This window comes from Aotus nancymaae, unplaced genomic scaffold (assembly GCF_030222135.1).
Source record: "Aotus nancymaae isolate 86718 unplaced genomic scaffold, 86718_ANA_hifiasm-v0.15.2.pri h1tg000032l_0, whole genome shotgun sequence".
Lineage (NCBI taxonomy): Eukaryota > Metazoa > Chordata > Mammalia > Primates > Aotidae > Aotus > Aotus nancymaae.
The window spans coordinates 11,790,493-11,808,154 of NW_026988445.1; the positions used below are offsets into that span (position 1 = coordinate 11,790,493).

General features: G+C 38.4%; 1 protein-coding gene across 1 annotated transcript in view; it reads left to right on the top strand.

The window, feature by feature from the left end:
• Positions 1-15,765, top strand: part of FBXO28 (F-box protein 28) — a 45,093-nt gene extending 29,328 nt beyond the window's left edge. The window contains exons 4-5 of the mRNA XM_012459753.2: positions 7,951-8,146; positions 11,089-15,765. Coding sequence (XP_012315176.2) covers positions 7,951-8,146; positions 11,089-11,483 — 591 coding nt within the window. The 3' untranslated portion in view covers positions 11,484-15,765. The remainder of the gene's footprint in view (positions 1-7,950; positions 8,147-11,088) is intronic.
• Positions 15,766-17,662: the final 1,897 nt, after the last annotated feature.

Sequence of the window (17,662 nt, forward strand, 5' to 3'; positions counted from 1 at the left end):
CAGGGTGGATAACCACCTGGTGATCTGGGCTGCCAGGATGGGCTCCAGCCACCTGCAACCCTCAACCAGAATAAATAGGCCAGACATGGTGGCTCACACCTGTAATCCCAGCACTTTGGGAGGCCAAGGTGGATGGATCACTTCAGGTCAGGAGTTCGAGACCAGCTGGCCAACATGGTGAAACTCATCTCTACTAAAAATACAAAAATTAGTTGAGTGTGGTGGCACACACCTGTAATCCCAGCTACTCGGGAGGTTGAGGCACGAGAACCACTTGAACCTGAAAGTGGAGGTTGCAGTGAGCTGAGATCGCACTACTGCACTCCAGTCTGGGAGACAGAGTGAAACTGTATCTCAAAAAAAAAAAAGAATGAACCAGGTGTGATGGCTCATGCCTGTAATCCCAGCACTTTGGGAGTCCAGGACAGGAAGATCATTTGAGACCAGGAGTTCAAGACCAACCTGAGCAACATAGGGAGACCTTGTTTTTACAGAAAAAAAATATTAGCCAGGCATGATGGCACATGTCTTTGGTCCCAGCTACACAGGAGGCCAAGGTGAGAGGATCACTTGAGTCCAGGAGGTCAAGGCTGCAGTGAGCCATGGTCATGCTACTACACTCTAGCCTTCGCAACAGGGCGAGACCTTGTCTCAAAATAAATAAATAAATAAAATAAAAAGGCCTGGTGAGGTGTCTCACACCTGTAATCCCAGCACTTCGGGAGGCCAAGGGGGGTGGATCCTGAGGTCAAGAGATTAAGACCATCCTGGCCAACATAGTGAAACCCCGTCTCTACAAAAAATACAAAAATTTGTTGGGCGTAGTGGTATGCACCTGTAATCTCAGCTACTTAGGAAGCTGAGGCAGGAGAATCGCTTGAACCCAGGAGGTGGGGGTTGCAGTGAGCCGAGATGGCACCACTGCACTCCAGCCTGGCGATAGAGCGAGACTCCATCTCAAAAAACAACAACAACCAGCCCTCTATATTTGTTGTTTGTTTCTGAACTGTGCGTTGGTAGGAGGGGCTCCTTACAATTTTTGCTTTATAAACATGTATTTCCTGATTGCCCACCATTATGACTGCCATAGCTCACTGATTGACCAAATATTGGATTCATTATCTTACTTGTTTTTATTAAGCTTTATTAAGTGTATATATAGTTCACATTTATTTCAGGGTTTAATTTTAGGGGCTGGGCACGGTGGCTCACAACTATAATCCCAGCACTTCGGGAGGCTTAGTCAGGTGGATCACTTGAGGTCAGGCATTCGAGACCAGCCTGGCCAACATGGTGAAACCCCATCTCTACTATAAAAAAAAAGAAATGCCAAAAATTAGCCAAGTGTGATGGCAGGCCCCTGTAGTCCTAGCTACTCGGAGGCTGAGGCAGGAGAATCTCTTGAACCAGGGAGGCAGAGGTTGCAGTGAGCTGAGATGGCATCACTGCACTCCAGCCTGGGCAACAGAGCAAGACTCCTTCTCAAAAAAGAAATAAGTGTTTTAGGTCTTTATTTAGAAGTTTGATGATGTTTTTGTGACCAGAAATATGCCTTAGGAACTTAACACTTGTTTATATTAATTAGCGTATGATAAAACTGGTTTTGTTACACGTCATTTCACTTAAAGTCGGAGTTTTCAAGAACCTATCAACATTAAAATGAGGACTTTTGTATAATATAGTAAATACTAGGCAATAGGAATTTTTCAACTCCATCATAATTATCCAGGATGACCCTCATATATGGGTTTGTCATTGACTATAATATCATGATGCAGCACATGACTATATCCAAACAAACATGCCACATAAAGAATATTCAGGCCAGGTGTGGTGGCTCACACCTGTAATCCCAGCACTCTGGGAGGCCAAGGCAGGCAGATCACCTGAGATCAGGAGTTTGAGACCAGCCTGGCCAACATGGTGAAACCCCATCTCTACTAAAAATACAAAAATTAGTCAGGTGTGGTGGTACATGCCTGAAGTCTCAGCTACTCGGGGGGCTCAGGCAGGAGAATCACTTGAATACAGGAGGTGGAGGTTATAGTAAGCCAAGATCACACCATTGCACTCTAGCCTGGGCAATAGAGTGAGACTCCATCTCCAAAAAAAAAAAAAAGAAAAAGAATATTCAGAAAATGTTTAATGCACTTAAAAATTTTAAATATAGAGAAAAATTTTAAAAAAACAAAAGGAGGAGAAGGGAAAGTTAAGGAAATCTCAAGTACAACAAAAACACAGATAGAAAATGAGAATTTATGAGGTTCAGTATTCTAACAGGAGCTTTGTTTGCTAAACAGTAGATTTAAAAAGATTATTTCTCACTTAAAATAGTCCAAAGGCCAAATGATATTCATAGTATATAATTTGTTACTGTGCCACTTTAGACATAAGCATGGTACCTCTACTGTGTGTTAGAAATGTGATAGTGTACTTTGTAATTTTTGTAGAGACTGTTTCTAGCTATGTTGCTCTTGAACTCCTGCCTCCCGTGGCCTCTCAAAGTGCTGAGATTACAGGTGTCTTAAAGTGCTGAGATTATAGGCATGAGCCACCAGGTATAGCCTGTACTGTACTTTTATAAAACTAAAAAATATTTTTTATAACTTACAGTCAGCTCTCTGTATTTGTGGGTTCCACATTCATGGATTCAACCAACCATGGATAGAAAATATTTAGAGAAGAAAAAGTTTTTTAAAAAAACAGCTATTTTTAAAATATGAATTTTAAAATAATACAATGTAACAATTATTTACATAGTTTTGACATGGTATTTATAGCGTAGGTAATCTAGAGGTGATTTAGGTTATATGCAAATACTATGCCATTTTATATAAAGGACTTGAGCACACACACATTTTGGCAATGGGAATCCTGTACCCAAACCCCTGAGGATACAAAGGGACTGACTATTTTATTATTGACAGCCTGGGTAAGGTTCAGCATGTGGCATATCATTTGAAAGGTGTAGGAACAGCCAGTAAGAGTAACTGACCTTCCTAAGGCCTATGGTTTTTCTACTAGACCTCAAGACTCATACCATTACATTTTTGTTAATGTAATTTGCAAAAAAAAAATTATTAAATCTACTCAGAAAATGAACTATTTTGAAAATTTGGTAAATACCATGCTTTGGTAATATATACCATGGCGGTCACTTAAAATTCTGAATGGTAGAAACAGTGTGGTTCTCACACACACACTTTTCTTCCCTTATTTTCCTTCACCTTGTCCTCTGCTTAAACCTTTTATATAAAGAAAAGGGATTATTTGAAATTTTATTGAAAACATAGATTATCCCATTTGACTAAAATAATCTCTCTATACAGTAAGATTTTAAAATGTTCTTTTTTAATGGAAGACTTGGAGCAAATGGGAAGAGTTAACTTGCTTTTACACTATAGTTAGAAGACTAAATACAGTAAGGATAGTATTTCACAAATTATAGATGTATTTTCACATTACTTTTAATGGCAAAACCACAGTTACTTTTGCACCAACCTAATAATTTACTGTCAGTTAGCAATTCCTATAGGATATCTTGGTATGAAAGTTATTCTGAAGGATCATGGAAAACGACTAATTGTATAATTTATGTTTTTCAAAAACACCCTAGAATAAATGCTTGGTACATGATAGTACTGCATAACTACTGTATAAATGTTGAGTTGCTATCCTTTCACCCATCCATCCACATCATCCACGTGCTCAGTTCCACATTCTTTAGCCAGGTATACCTTCCTCCGGCTCTCACTTCCCTTACCTGTTGAAATTTTACTTAATCCTCATTACCGTGTCCTTCATTAGACCTACCCAACTGTCTGAAGCAGATCTTATCTCTACTCTGTTTTTACACAGCACTTTGCTTGTACATTGAACTTACTACAGTCTGAGTTTTGGTTGGCTGTTTATGGGTCTTTCATTTAAGTATTATGTATTTTTAGAAGTTCTTCTCTTTTTTTTTTTTGTTTAGTCCATATTCTATGAAGAAAGAAGTTCCTCTCAATAGAAATCTTGTTCATATGACCTTTGTGTTCAAAACATAATTATCTGACTTCTGAAAAACCATATAATAATTTTTTTTTTTTTGAGACAGTCTGCCCTGTCACCTGGGCTGATCATAGCTCATAGAACTATAGGCATGTGCCACTGTGCACAGCTAATTTTTAAATTTTTTGTAGAGACAGAGCTCTCTATGTTGCCCAGGCTGCTCTGAAACTCCTGTCCCCCAAGAAGTCTTCCCACCACAGCCTCCAAAGTGCTGGCACAGTAGGTATGAGCTGCCACACCCGGCCAAAAAACAAATTCTTGTGTTGAATTTAACCCAGTCATTTGCCCTTAAACAGTTTTGTTTAGCTGTATTAATTAATGTTAATATATTTAACTATCTTTACCCCTGATTTATTAACTGCCATGTGCCAGACACTGCTAGGGTCTGGGGATCTGACAGTGAAACGTGTTGTGATCTCTTCTGTCATAGAGTTTATACTACATTATAGGGAAGACAGAAATTAACAGAAAGGTGTACTTACAAATTGTAATGTGTATTCTGAATGGAAATAAAGGGTTGGATGAAGATATTAACATGATTTAAACTGGAGGAGGGTTCAGAAAAGACTTCTCAGAAAGTACAGTGTTACTGTGACCTCATGTATGATTAAGGAATTTGAAGTGTGATATACAGGGATGGCATTACAGGAAAGGGATCAGAATGTGCAAAAGCCCTGGGGCAAAAAGGTGGGGGACTTGATTTAGTTCAAAGGGCTGATGGCCAGTTTGTATCTATAGATGCAACATATTAGCCTTGGGGACAACATTAAAAAATTATGGAAGGCCGGGCTTGGTGGCTCACAATGTAATCCTAGCACTTAGGGAAGCCGAGGCAGGTGGATCACCTGAGGTCAGGAGTTTGAGACCAGCCTGGCCAACATGATGAAACCCCATCTCTACTAAAAATACAAAAATGCGCTGAGTGTGGTGGCAGTCACCTATATTCCCAGCTACTCGGGAGGCTGAGGCAAGAGAATTTCCAGCCTGGGCAACAAGAGCAAAACTCCATCTCAAAAAATATATATATATATGGAATACTGTGGAACTTTTCCTATATATAACCCATATATAAAACTTTGATAAACAAAAAACTACTATGGGTCAATTAATATCCTATCGCTATACATGAAATATCAGTCAGTGTGAAGGACCCTTAAATACTGATTTTCTATTTTGGCTTAGATTTTTAATTTTAATAACTATTTCTTAATTATGTATAAATATTATATAATTTTTAAAGCTTTGAGCTGCTAGTTTCTACAAATATTTACTCCTTGGATATATACATGTATATATAAAATTTGTCTATTTCTAGTCCTTGAACTCCTTGAACAAGCCAAGCTGACACTGACCTTGGGGCCACTGTCATTACTGTTTCTACCTGAGTCACTTTTCTCCCCGTATCTTCAATTGACCAGTTCTTCCTCATCATTCAGTCTTCCTTACAAATGGCAAAGAAGCCTTTCCCAACCACCTGTCTCATGTTATTCCCTCCTTTCCTTGTAGAAACTATCATTACCCTCTTTTTTCCATGTGGCACTCCTTTAAATTATTTTCTTGTTTAATTTAGCTTCATGAGAATGATTATCTTGTCATCCTTATTTACTACTTTTTACTTCAGTACTTTGAAAAGTGACAAGTACGGCTGGTCACAGTGGATCACCTGAGGTCAGAAGTTTAAGACCAGCCTGACCAATACGGTGAAACTCCAACTTTAAAAAAAAAAGGAAGAAAAGTGACAAGTACATAGAACTCAATTAATGCTTGAATAATATTTATCTTACAAGTTATGATAGGCTTACATAATTAAATTGTAAGTCTAAGGGAAAGTACTCCATTTTTCATATATATATATGTGTATATGTATGTAATCATTCCTAAAATAGTAGTTCAGTAAGTTTTTATAGGGGCAAAGGGTTATCTTCTAAAGTAAGTTCATAATATAATAATATTGCCAGAAATAAATGTGTTCTCCCTTGGCAATTAGCCGTCATCCAAAATTCCTCTCCTGAACTCCCAACCTGTATCTCAAGCTGCCTGCTAGCAAATATCGCCTACATGTCCCGCGTAATTCAAAATCAGCACATCTCATCTCCATTGCATCTGCCTACGTGCACCACCTCGGCCCAAGCCAGTTCCTGTTTAGTTCTCCAGGCCCACCTGTGATGTCTTCTCAGACTTACGATAAGGACACATCCTAAGGTTCGATTTTGCTGACATTTATTAAGCACATATCATACTCCACTGACAAAGATCATCACATTATGCTGAGAGTCTAGAAAATGTGAAGGGCTATGAATTTGTCCTGATACTATTCTGCAAGATTGTATGATTCTCTGGCTGTGCTCTGCAGCCTGAGTAAAGGAGAAGGGAAGGTGGGCTATAAGATTGATCCAGAGTTGGGAACAAGCTAGATAAATGCAGTAGGAGGAATATGTGGGATGCCAGGTTGTTTGAGATTTTGGTGACAGAATGGTTTGGTTGATTAACCCTCAGTTCTTATGAGGTAAGAGCCCATTGGAGTAGATGTCATCCAGATTGGGTTCTTTAGAAATAGTAATTTTAGGCTGGGCACAGTGGCTTACACCTGTAATCCCAGCACTTTGGGAGGCTGAGGAGGGTGCATCACCTGAAGTCAGGAGTTCAAGACCAGCCTGACCAACATTGTGAAACCTGGTCTCTACTAAAAATATGAAATTACTTGGGCATGGTGACGCACACCTGTAATCCAGCTACTCGGGAGACTGAGGCAGGAGAATTGTTTGAACCCTGTAGGTGGAGGTTGCAGTGAGCCAGGATTGTGCCACTGCACTCCAGCCTGGACAACACAGTGAGACTCCATCTTAGAAGAAACAGGAATTTTATCTTCAGGTTTATACTGAAGCCATGGGAAGAATTAAAATAACCTCACAAGGATGAAAGCTGAGATCATAAATCCCTAAGGAAGGTTTATTTACCGTTCCAGCAAGAGAGTTAGGTGTTCTCCCCATAATAAAAAAGGATCTTCTGCTACCTTTTAGTGATGACAAGGAAGTGAGGAGACTTCATTCCAATCCATAACAAGTCTCAGAGAAACAAAACTTAAAAGGATAGAGCATAAGAGCAGAGAAATCATGCTGAGTTCCTGCAGCTTAGGAGAACAGATTCAGGTTTGGAGGATTAATTAAATATGGGTTTGTGCAATCTCCAACCCTACCCCAGCTCCCATACAGGATTTCATTTCTTAGTTTAGCTCTCTAGTGTCTGTAGCAATTTGTATAACCCTGTTTGTATCACTTGTGTACACATATATCTCCCCAGTTACACTGTGATTTCCTTCAGGGTCAGGAGCTTTATTTTATTCATCCTGATTCTTCAGCCCCAATACCAATACATGAAAGGTGCTTAATAAATACAAGTATAAAGTAAAGTATCACGTCTATAATACCTGAACTTTGCAAGGCCAAGGCAAGTGGATCACCTGAAATCAGGAGTTCAAGACCAACCTGGCCAACATGATGAAACCCCATCTCTACTAAAAATACAAAAAAAAAAAATTAGCCAGGTGTGATGGTGGGCGCCTGTAATCCCAGCTACTCTAGAGGCCTGAAGCTGGAGAATCACTTGAACCTAGGAGGCAGAGATTGCAATGAGCTGAGATCACACCACAGCACTTCAGCCTGGGCAACAAGAGCAAAACTCCATTTAAAAAAAAAAAAAGGTATTATAACAAGCCCAAAAGCCATGTGTTGCAAATGGCAGTATTCATCAGTGGCCAATACATCACTTAAATCACCCTACAAGTCATTGCCAGAATTGCAGAACAAGCGGTTTTAAAACAGTTTTACTTATCTGCCTTTTTAGCTATTTTCTTTATTAAAAAGAAAAATCTAAAGTGCTAATGAAAATTCATTATTTTAGGTGATTGATGAGATTTATCGCGTGTTGAGATATGTCAATTCTACCAGAGCCCCTCAACGAGCTCATGAAGTACTTCAAGAATTAAGGGATATATCCTCCATGGCAATGGAGTACTTTGATGAAAAGATTGTTCCAATTTTAAAGAGGAAATTACCAGGATCAGATGTGTCTGGAAGACTCATGGGCTCTCCTCCAGGTATCTTGGCTTTATAATCATGTTTGTACATAGTTTTGTAACTCGCCTCTTGTTTATTTTCCACTTAACCAAGTGTCTTGAACTCTTCTGTGTTAGTAGTTGTTTATTGGCAGCATCATTTTTAATGCGATTAGATTATCAACCATAACTTGTACAGCTGATCCACTAGTTAGGCACATTTCTTGTTTCTAGCTTTTCAGTTATACTCTGAAAAACAGTCTGAGCAGTCTTGTGACTAAATTTTTGCACATGCCCATATTGACTTACAATAAACTTACTAGATAATAGAATTGCTGGGCCCGGTCAGGCACAGTGGCTCATAGCTGTAATCCCAGTACTTTGGGAGGCCAAGATGGGTGAATCACTTGAGGTCAGGAGTTTGAGACCACCCTGGCCAATATGGTGAAACCTCATCTCTACTAAAAACACAAACATTTGCTGGGCATGGTGGTGCATGCCTGTAATCCCGGCTATTCCGGAGGCTGAGGCAGGAGAATCGCTTGAACCCAGGAGGCGGAGGTTGCAGTAAGCCAATATCGTGCCACTGCACTCCAGCCTGGGTGACAAGAGCGAAACTCCCATCTCAAAAAAAAAAGAAAAAAAAAACAACAAGAAAGAAATTGGATTGCTGGACAGAGCGCAATGGCTCACGCCTGTGATCCCAGCACTTTGGGAGACTGAGGCGGGAGGATCACTTGAGCCCAGGAGTTCAAGAACAGCCCGGGAAACATGGAAAACCCCATCTCTATAAAGAATTTAAAAATTAGCTGGGCGTTAGTGGCACATACATGCCTGTGGCCCCTGCTACTTAGGAGGCTGAGGTGTGCGACCCTGTCTCAAAAAAAAAAGTAATAGAATTCCAGGTGAAAACTTACATACAGATGCTCCTTAACTTACAATGGGATTACATCCTGCTAAACGCATCAGTAGAAATATTGAGTAGAAATATTAAGTCAAAAAATGCACTTAATACACTAACCTATCAAACATCGTAGCTTACCTAACCTACCTTAAACATGCTCAGAACACTTTTACATTAGCTTACAGTTGGGCAAAATTATCTAGCAAAGCCTATTTTATAATAAAGCATCCTTGTATAATTTATCGAATTTATTTTCTGTTATACTGAAAGTGAAAAACAGAATGGTCCTGTGGGTACCTGAAGTACAGTTTCTACTGAATGTCTATCACTTCTATACCATTGTAAAGTAAAAAAAATCATTAAGTTGAACCATTGTAATTTGAGGACTGTATTTTTTTGTTGTTGTTTCTGATGAATTAATATTCATTTTTTAAAAAACAAATATACCAGATAAAATGCCAAAAACTCTTCAGGGAAATATTTGGTTAATTATTTCAGCCCCCAAAGTGTCTAACTGCTACTTTAAAAGACAGGGTTCATATGCTATTTTGAACAATATTACTTCATCTGTGCTAAATAACTGTTTTGTGTAAGTATATTGGCTCTTAAAAGATGTGTGCCTTTATCTACTGAAAGACTAAATTATTTAATATATCCAACTCTGGCAAGTACTTTAAATTAGGAAAGAACTTAGTTAAATAAAAACTTTTTGTTTTGTTCAGATTAGTCAGCTCCCTGCAGTACTCAGTGAGGCAACTGAGTGGCTCTCTGTAATTCAGTAATAAAGCCTACATATCTTGGCATTAATGTATCTACTATTTATTGAGTACCTATTATGCGCACAGCACTGTACTGTGTCCTGTGGAGACTAAAAAGAAGTGTAATACGTGGTGTCTGCCCTCAAGGATCTTACTATTTCAAAAGGTAAGATACACCCAGACTTGAAGTTAAATTATCATAGGCAAGACAACTAAGGCAATATCCAATTAAATGTAAGATGAGAGGCAGGGAAACAATTTTAAGGTAGATACGATCACTGTTGACTGGTCTGACTGAAACATCACAGGAGGTAAGGATTGATTTGAGCCTTGGTGAATAAGTAGAAGTTGGATACTGATAAGCAGAGAGGGAAAAAAGAATGCATCAATAAAGGAAATACGGTTATTTAGATGTGCAAGAAGATTAGCATGACGGGTTTAGGGTATGAATGGACCCATCTGGTTCTTTTAGAAAACCTTCAGTAGATAAGTTTAAATGAAATGTTTAAAATAGTTATTTTTATGCCTTTGTTACATTCCTATTATTCCTAAAAAATAGGTCCAAGGCCCTCCTACACCATGTCAGGAGTTCTTTGTGATCATAATGTATGATGTAACCCACTCTTTGATGGAGTCCCTATCATTTGGCTAAAGTTGAAGCCTTTGCATAAAACTAAGTGCAGAGTGAACTTAAGAACACAATACAGGTTGAGTATCCCTTATCCCAATTTCTTGGGACCAGAAGTGTTTCAGATTTCAGCTTTTTTCAGATTTTGGAATGTTTGAATTACACTTACTGGCTCCACAATCTCTTATCCACATACCCACAATCCAAAATGCTCCAATGAGCATTTCCTTGAGCATCATGTTGGTGCTCAAGACATTTCAGATTTTGGATTTCAGATTTTTGGATTAGAAATGTGCAACCTGTAGGTCTGTGCTTCTGACTTGAATGTTTATGTTCATTATGTGAATTAGATAGGAAATAATTATTTTCTAATTTTATTACTTGTATTTTCTTACTAGGTTCTAAACATGTTTTTACAATATTTTAAACTCAACTTTATGCCATTAAATGCAGTAGTCTACATACATATTTGCTGGCAGTCTACATACTGCCACTTGAGCAGGAGAATCAGAATTGAAACTCATTTATAGTTAAAATAAGGTATTAAAATAGGATGATTAACCCATTAATTAGACCAAGTGGATTGCAAAGAAAAGGAAATTATCAGAAGTGACATAATAAAGATATACCATTTTTAAATAAATGGTAGGGAAATATTTTAAGTGATTGACCCTTTTAAATTATTCCTCCACAGTTCCAGGACCGTCTGCAGCCCTAACGACAATGCAGCTCTTCTCCAAGCAAAACCCTTCACGACAAGAGGTTACCAAACTCCAGCAGCAGGTTAAAACAAATGGTGCTGGCGTGACTGTTCTCAGGCGTGAAATTTCTGAGCTTCGCACCAAAGTGCAAGAACAGCAAAAACAACTTCAAGACCAGGACCAGAAACTGCTAGAGCAGACCCAGATCATAGGTGAACAGAACGCACGGTTGGCAGAGCTAGAACGCAAATTACGAGAAGTAATGGAAAGTGCTGTAGGAAATTCCTCAGGGTCTGGGCAGAATGAGGAGTCCCCTCGGAAACGAAAAAAGGCTGGGGAAGCCATAGACTCTCTTAGGAAATCTAAACGTCTTCGGAATAGAAAGTAAATTGGAATGTGGTTCTAGTTCCAGAGGAAGACATGGCTTAGTAGCTTAAGCAGTTATGCATATCAGGATACCTTGAGCAACATGGTGTCCTTTAAGCTTCTAGGCTTTCACAACATAACTTAAACTTGAACTTTTATGGTTGGGACATTCTTTTCCCGCTTTTCCTGATTGAACTGATGCACAGAATCTTTTTACTTTGCAATAGATTTGTACTAACCAGACCTGTTCTATCACGTTTTGAGGAGTTAACTTTTTTCTGTGCAGTTAATGTTTAAAGTAAGTTAATTTGTTTCTGCATATATGCACATACATAAGGATCTTAAACCCAGTCTTGACAGACTAGAAGTTAAGTTTAATACAGAAAATGTCCTGTTCACTTGAAAGAAAAGCCCTACTTTTTAAATGGACACTATCTTGGTTTTGTTTTTGTTTTTGTTTTTAAGTCTTTTTGTTATAAGTGACCTTTGTCTGGAATGTCTGAAAAGTAGTTAATGCTTTTTGGTATTGAAGTAATGGGTAACTAAAATGGACTTCCATAGTATTGACTGTAGAAGGAGCCTCTACAGTATTGACTATATATTTTTATAAACTACTGGCAAGGAACTTATCCAGTTGCTATACATGTTTTCAATTCTCTTTGGGGGCCATGTCCTACATTTGCATGGATGGATGCATGCATTGCCTAATCAACTCACTTAAAAAGCTCTTGCACTGGTATTGATCTTGAACCTCTACTTCTCCACTCTAAGCAGCGTCTGAGTTTATTTAAGCGCTTAACATCTTCCACCGCAACAGCTTGCCTCTAGAGGGGAAATTGTTCGTCCATTTGTCCTCCAGTTTTATAGGAACAAGCGACTATTAAAGCCCATTGCTTTATTCTCTGTAGGGTTCAGGTACACTGGCTAAGGCAGAACCCCAAATTCCAAGGCTCTTTCTATCAATATTGGACCTCTGGGAGCTAGTATTCTGCTTTGCTCACCACTGTGTGCTCATCGATCAGATGTGGCAAGTGAGTAGGGGACTCGACTTGCAGGATGCAGTTTTGTCATTGTAGCAAAGTTCATTGAGGAAAATTGTACCATGAAAAAGCATTTTGATTATTTCATTTCTGGGGGATGACCTTGAGGGAAGCTTTTTAATATTAGTTTCAAGCTTTCCTTATCCCACAACTTTAAACAAAAGCTTTAATTTTGTTTGCACTCCTGTTTCGAGCTTGTAACTGGAAAAGCATGTCTTGCACTGTTCAACCTGAGTGGTCACTTTAACAACCTCCAAACTGTGTACAGTGGTTCTCCCCAGTTGTATATTTTTGAGACATTCAATTATCACTGTCTTCATTGTATTTTAATTTACTAAATTATGTAGCAATTTGACTGTTAAGTTCTTTTAAACAACTGTTGCCTTGGGCTGCAGTTATTTAAAGTAAATTTAGGTGTAATACAGAAAACTACCCTTTCCAGGTGGAAGCTTAACACCTGTATAAAACCTAAAGTTTTGGTAAGTACCCTAGTTGAATAAAAGCACAAGGTTATCACCTTTTTTATCCGTCCAACATGACATGGTTATGCATCCTTTAGATTAACCTCACCAAATGAAGCTTTTTCTATCCATTTTTAATATTGTCCTTACATAATATTGTCCTTAGACTTTGATCAATTCTATGTCTGACTTTGAAATTCCATTTACAATGTAGTATGTTTTCAATGAAAAACCATAAAATAACATCCGAGTGTTTCATGGTTTGTTGGGAAGGTAATTTTAAAATAAAACAATTTCCAAAAAACATTTGTCAGCCAAGGTCATCCATAAAAGTCCCTGTCTGGAACTCATTTTCTGAGCACTTCTCATTTTTGTAATCATAGTATTTAGCCATATTATTGTATCTTTAGAGGCGGCCTGGTGGAATACCCAGGGCCTCTACTAGTCTGCTTTTCTAATAATAGGAAGACTTTTTTTACTTATTAAAGTATGTGTTTACAGATTTACAGAGTGTGATCCGTATGCATCAAAGGGATACAGCCCCAGACTTATTTATTTAATTGTCGTTCATGAACTATTAAAAGTTCCCTGAATTTCTTTTTAAACTACATCTAGATAGCCTAAATATCTATATAGTCTTCCATTAGTTAACTGCTTATTCTCTTGTAATAAGCATCTTGTAATAAGCAGTCACACTATTAGAAGGTAGATTTTCTATTCCAAAATCCAAATTTCTGTTGCATACACTTACAATCATGTGTTCATAAAGCTAATTCGTTGTACTTGTTAATGCATGAATGTTCCATCCAGTAGGAGAATAAAGCACTACAGTTCCGTTGTTCAAATCTTAAATCTTAGGCTATTTAGCTAAAACATGTTAGGCTATTGCCTTCACCAGTTATTAGGACAGTTATTTGACAGCTATTTTGCTTACTTATGGATAGCATAATGGTATTTAAGGTTTAACCGCAGATTATTTTGATCAGCTAATACTTATGTTACAGGAAAACTGTAAATTAACCTCCTGAGAGAACCATTCTGCCCTGCATTTTAAGTCAGTTATCTAAATGCTGTGTGTTGTTAATGCTGCGTTGTCTTAGTGCAACATTTCTTAAAGTATTCCCTTCGTCTTCCTTGGCTGTTTTTCGTAGATGTCTCCATCTTAATGGGTCATTCCCACATATAAATGTATTATGGTACAGCGCTACACATGGATAACAATGTGAAAAGGCATGCCTAAGCAATGAAAAGGGCTGGCCTCACCCCCACCCCAGCCAGATCCTCTGCTTATCTCCCACATGCACTTGGCTTATCTGGTTTTCACAGATTCTGAGGTTATAGAACCTGGTTTTTTCAAACTCCTGTACAGAGCCTGGAAATAATGGGGCAAACACAAATGTATTGAGAGTCATTATACTTACTTTTAAAGACTATTGGGGTGCCATCAGGTCAAAAGCCACTGATTTCAGAAGCAATTTTTTTGTAAAATGTTTTTTGGAATACTGAACTTTACAGGGGCTTGCCTTAATCTCTATTTAGTAGTTACAAGATGTATGCGCAGTTATTCTACGTGTTAAAAATGTTAAAATATTCTATGTAGCCCCAAAGGTGGGTAAAACAGAGTATAAGTAATGCCTAAATAAATAAGCTAAAAGGTGTCACTACAGCTGGATTTTTGAGAGAAAATTGACATCAAACTAGGCTATGTGTAATAAACAAAAATAATGGCACCTTAAGATTGCACTATTTTATGCATTATTTTATATGCCATTTCATAGCCTGCACTTTAATCTCCAAAGAAACGATGTATGATGTCCCAGTTGTTCCTTATTATTAATAAACTTTTTTCCTAAGACAGGGCACTTAATTCTATTTTACTATACTGAATTAGTTTCTTGGAGGTAGATTCCTTTCTTGAGTTCTCTATTTCCTTAGCCATAATATTTTCTAGGATCTGGGAACTCCCTATCTTGTCTATTTCCAACATTATATAATTTTAATTTAATGTAATGTAAATCTCATACTTGGTGATCAACACATTCTTATATCCTGCTCTAGCAATGAGTACCCATTTGTTAACACTTACCAAACTCTCTAAAAATCTATGCTGTGAGTAAGATTTGAAGCCAGGAATAAAAGGCAGTCTGAAAGAAAACATCCTGTATGATGCAGTTACTTAGAAATGGCTGATTTCTGATATGAAACCCAATTTGATACACTGTCCAGTTCTTTGACTTGGGATCTATCTGAATTGCTTTAACTAGTACACAAAAGGTTAAGTTAAAACTACTTTAAACTTGTATAGCCTGCCATCTGAGGTGATTTATTTTCAAAAAATACTAAATCTATAAAATTAGACTAGCAGTTAGTTGGCTGCTCCCTACCATGATTTTACTTTTAATAGCAATACAGTTACATTGGTGGTAAATACGACAGGCTTAAGTACTGTCAGCCTTTTGTATCTTCCTAAGCATCTTGGTTAAATTTCTGGAGTTTAAAAATTAAATCCAGATTTTTTCTGTTGTGTCTGAAGAGAACTATGAGATTTGGAAGCATATTGGTAATCTATTAGGTCCACTGGCAAAGTGTATTTGTCCATATTCAGACCTATTCCAAAAGGTTAGATGTGTTTAAGATTCCTTTATTGTGGTACCATGTCTGTTTACCTATGCTTATGAGCAACAATAAATTACTAGTTTACCTTCTGGAATTTTAATTGTTATAACCAAAACAATTATTGGAAAGTGAAAAACACCTCCCGGTCACACAACAGGGTACGTAAATAAATGTGTTGTTACCAGTGCTACTTGTTTTCTTTGTATTTCATGCACAAAAGAATATGGAGCTCTATTGCTAACATAACATTAATAGCTACTGTCTTTTGGAGCACTGTACTGTGTGTTTTACAGATGTTACTGTGGTCCTCATGGCTGCCTCATAAAGTAGGTTTTACTCTACATGGGGAAGTTGAACTCGGGCTAAGCAACACGTCCACAGTGTTATACAAGTAAGTGATATAAGTGGGATTTGACCCATAAGCTCTGAAGTTTATGAATTTGCTATTACACTATACTACATCCTAGAAACCTCAGAACAATGAGACTCTGAATTTAATATAAGCAAGATCATCCCACACATCCAATGCCCAAATCACTAATATTAAGAGCAGTATGTAGAACTAAGATCAAGAAAAAACTGGGCTTGGAGGAGGCAATTTTTAAAAGTTATTTGCACACAAAGGGTTCACCCAAGGTGTGCAAGTAAAGGAATGTTTTTAAGGCTTCCAGAATCTGTAATCTAAAATCAGAGGAAGTTCTGGCAGTAGATGTACTCTGAGGCTACTAACATGTCTAAAGTCACCTTCTGGCCAGGTGCGGTGGCTCACACCTGTTACCCCAGCACTTTGGGAGGCCGAGGCAGGTGGATCATTGCAGGCCAGGAGTTTGAGACCAGCCTGGCCAATATGGCGAAACCCCCCCATCTCTACTAAAAATACAAAAATTAGCCAGGCTTGGTGACATGCACCTGTAGTTCCAGCTACTAGGGAGGCTGAGGCACGAGAATCGCTTGAGCCCAGGAGGTGGAGATTACAGCGAACTGAGATCACACCACTGCACTACAGCCTGGGCAACAGAGCAAGACTATCTCAAAAAAAAAAAAAAGTCACCACCCTATAACATATGCTGCTGGTCAGTAGAAAAGTAGCCACTACCAATTCTGTGAGGGCAGAGTACGAGTTCTCTTTTCGAAACTACTTCCAGTTCCAAAACTAAATGCTTGGATTCTCAACAAAATAAAATAATATAAATCAATTTAACCTGTTTCTTAAAGGTGTAACTGATAGGGAATTGCTGAAAACAATTCTTTGAAGAAGAGGAAACTTCTCTAAGTGCCTTGCCGCCCCCAACCTATGGACAGCTTAGATGTTCAGAAAAGAGATCACAGATAACGTTAGGCTGTGGATGAGGGTGACAGCAGTGGTGTCAATTGTCCTTGCACCATTACTGCATTCTATCATCCAGATAGCCTAGAAAGATAAAGGTGGTTGCTGTGTATCCCAGTCTTCAGAAGGTAGATGAGGGGCCGGGCGCGGTGGCTCAAGCCTGTAATGCCAGCACTTTGGGAGGCCGAGGCGGGTGGATCACGAGGTCAAGAGATCGAGACCATCCTGGTCAACATGGTGAAACCCCGTCTCTACTAATACAAAAAAAAAAAAAAAATTAGCTGGACATGGTGGCGCGTGCCTGTAATCCCAGCTACTCAGGAGGCTGAGGCAGGAGAATTGCCTGAACCCAGGAGGCGGAGGTTGCGGTGAGCCGAGATCGCGCCATTGCACTCCAGCCTGGGTAACAAAAGCGAAACTCCGTCTCAAAAAAAAAAAAAAAAAAAGGTAGATGAGGGTGGAAATTTGTATTTTCATACTCTCCAGGTGGCTAAATTGCTGTATAATAGATTCACATCGTTAGAAACCAAAGATCTTCAGTATTTTGCTTTTTTGCTTATCTTTAAAAAACTTTTTTTAAAAGATCTCACCTTTGTGAACTTCCCCACGTTAACTGCTGAGCCAGTTCTTACAGAATTCATTAAAGATGATGTTCTTTCCAAAAAGATGTATCTCAATTTGCTGGTAAACATTCCTCTGGTTTGTTTGTTTCATACGGAGTCTCTTTCTGCGCCCAGGCTGGAGTGCAGTGGCATAA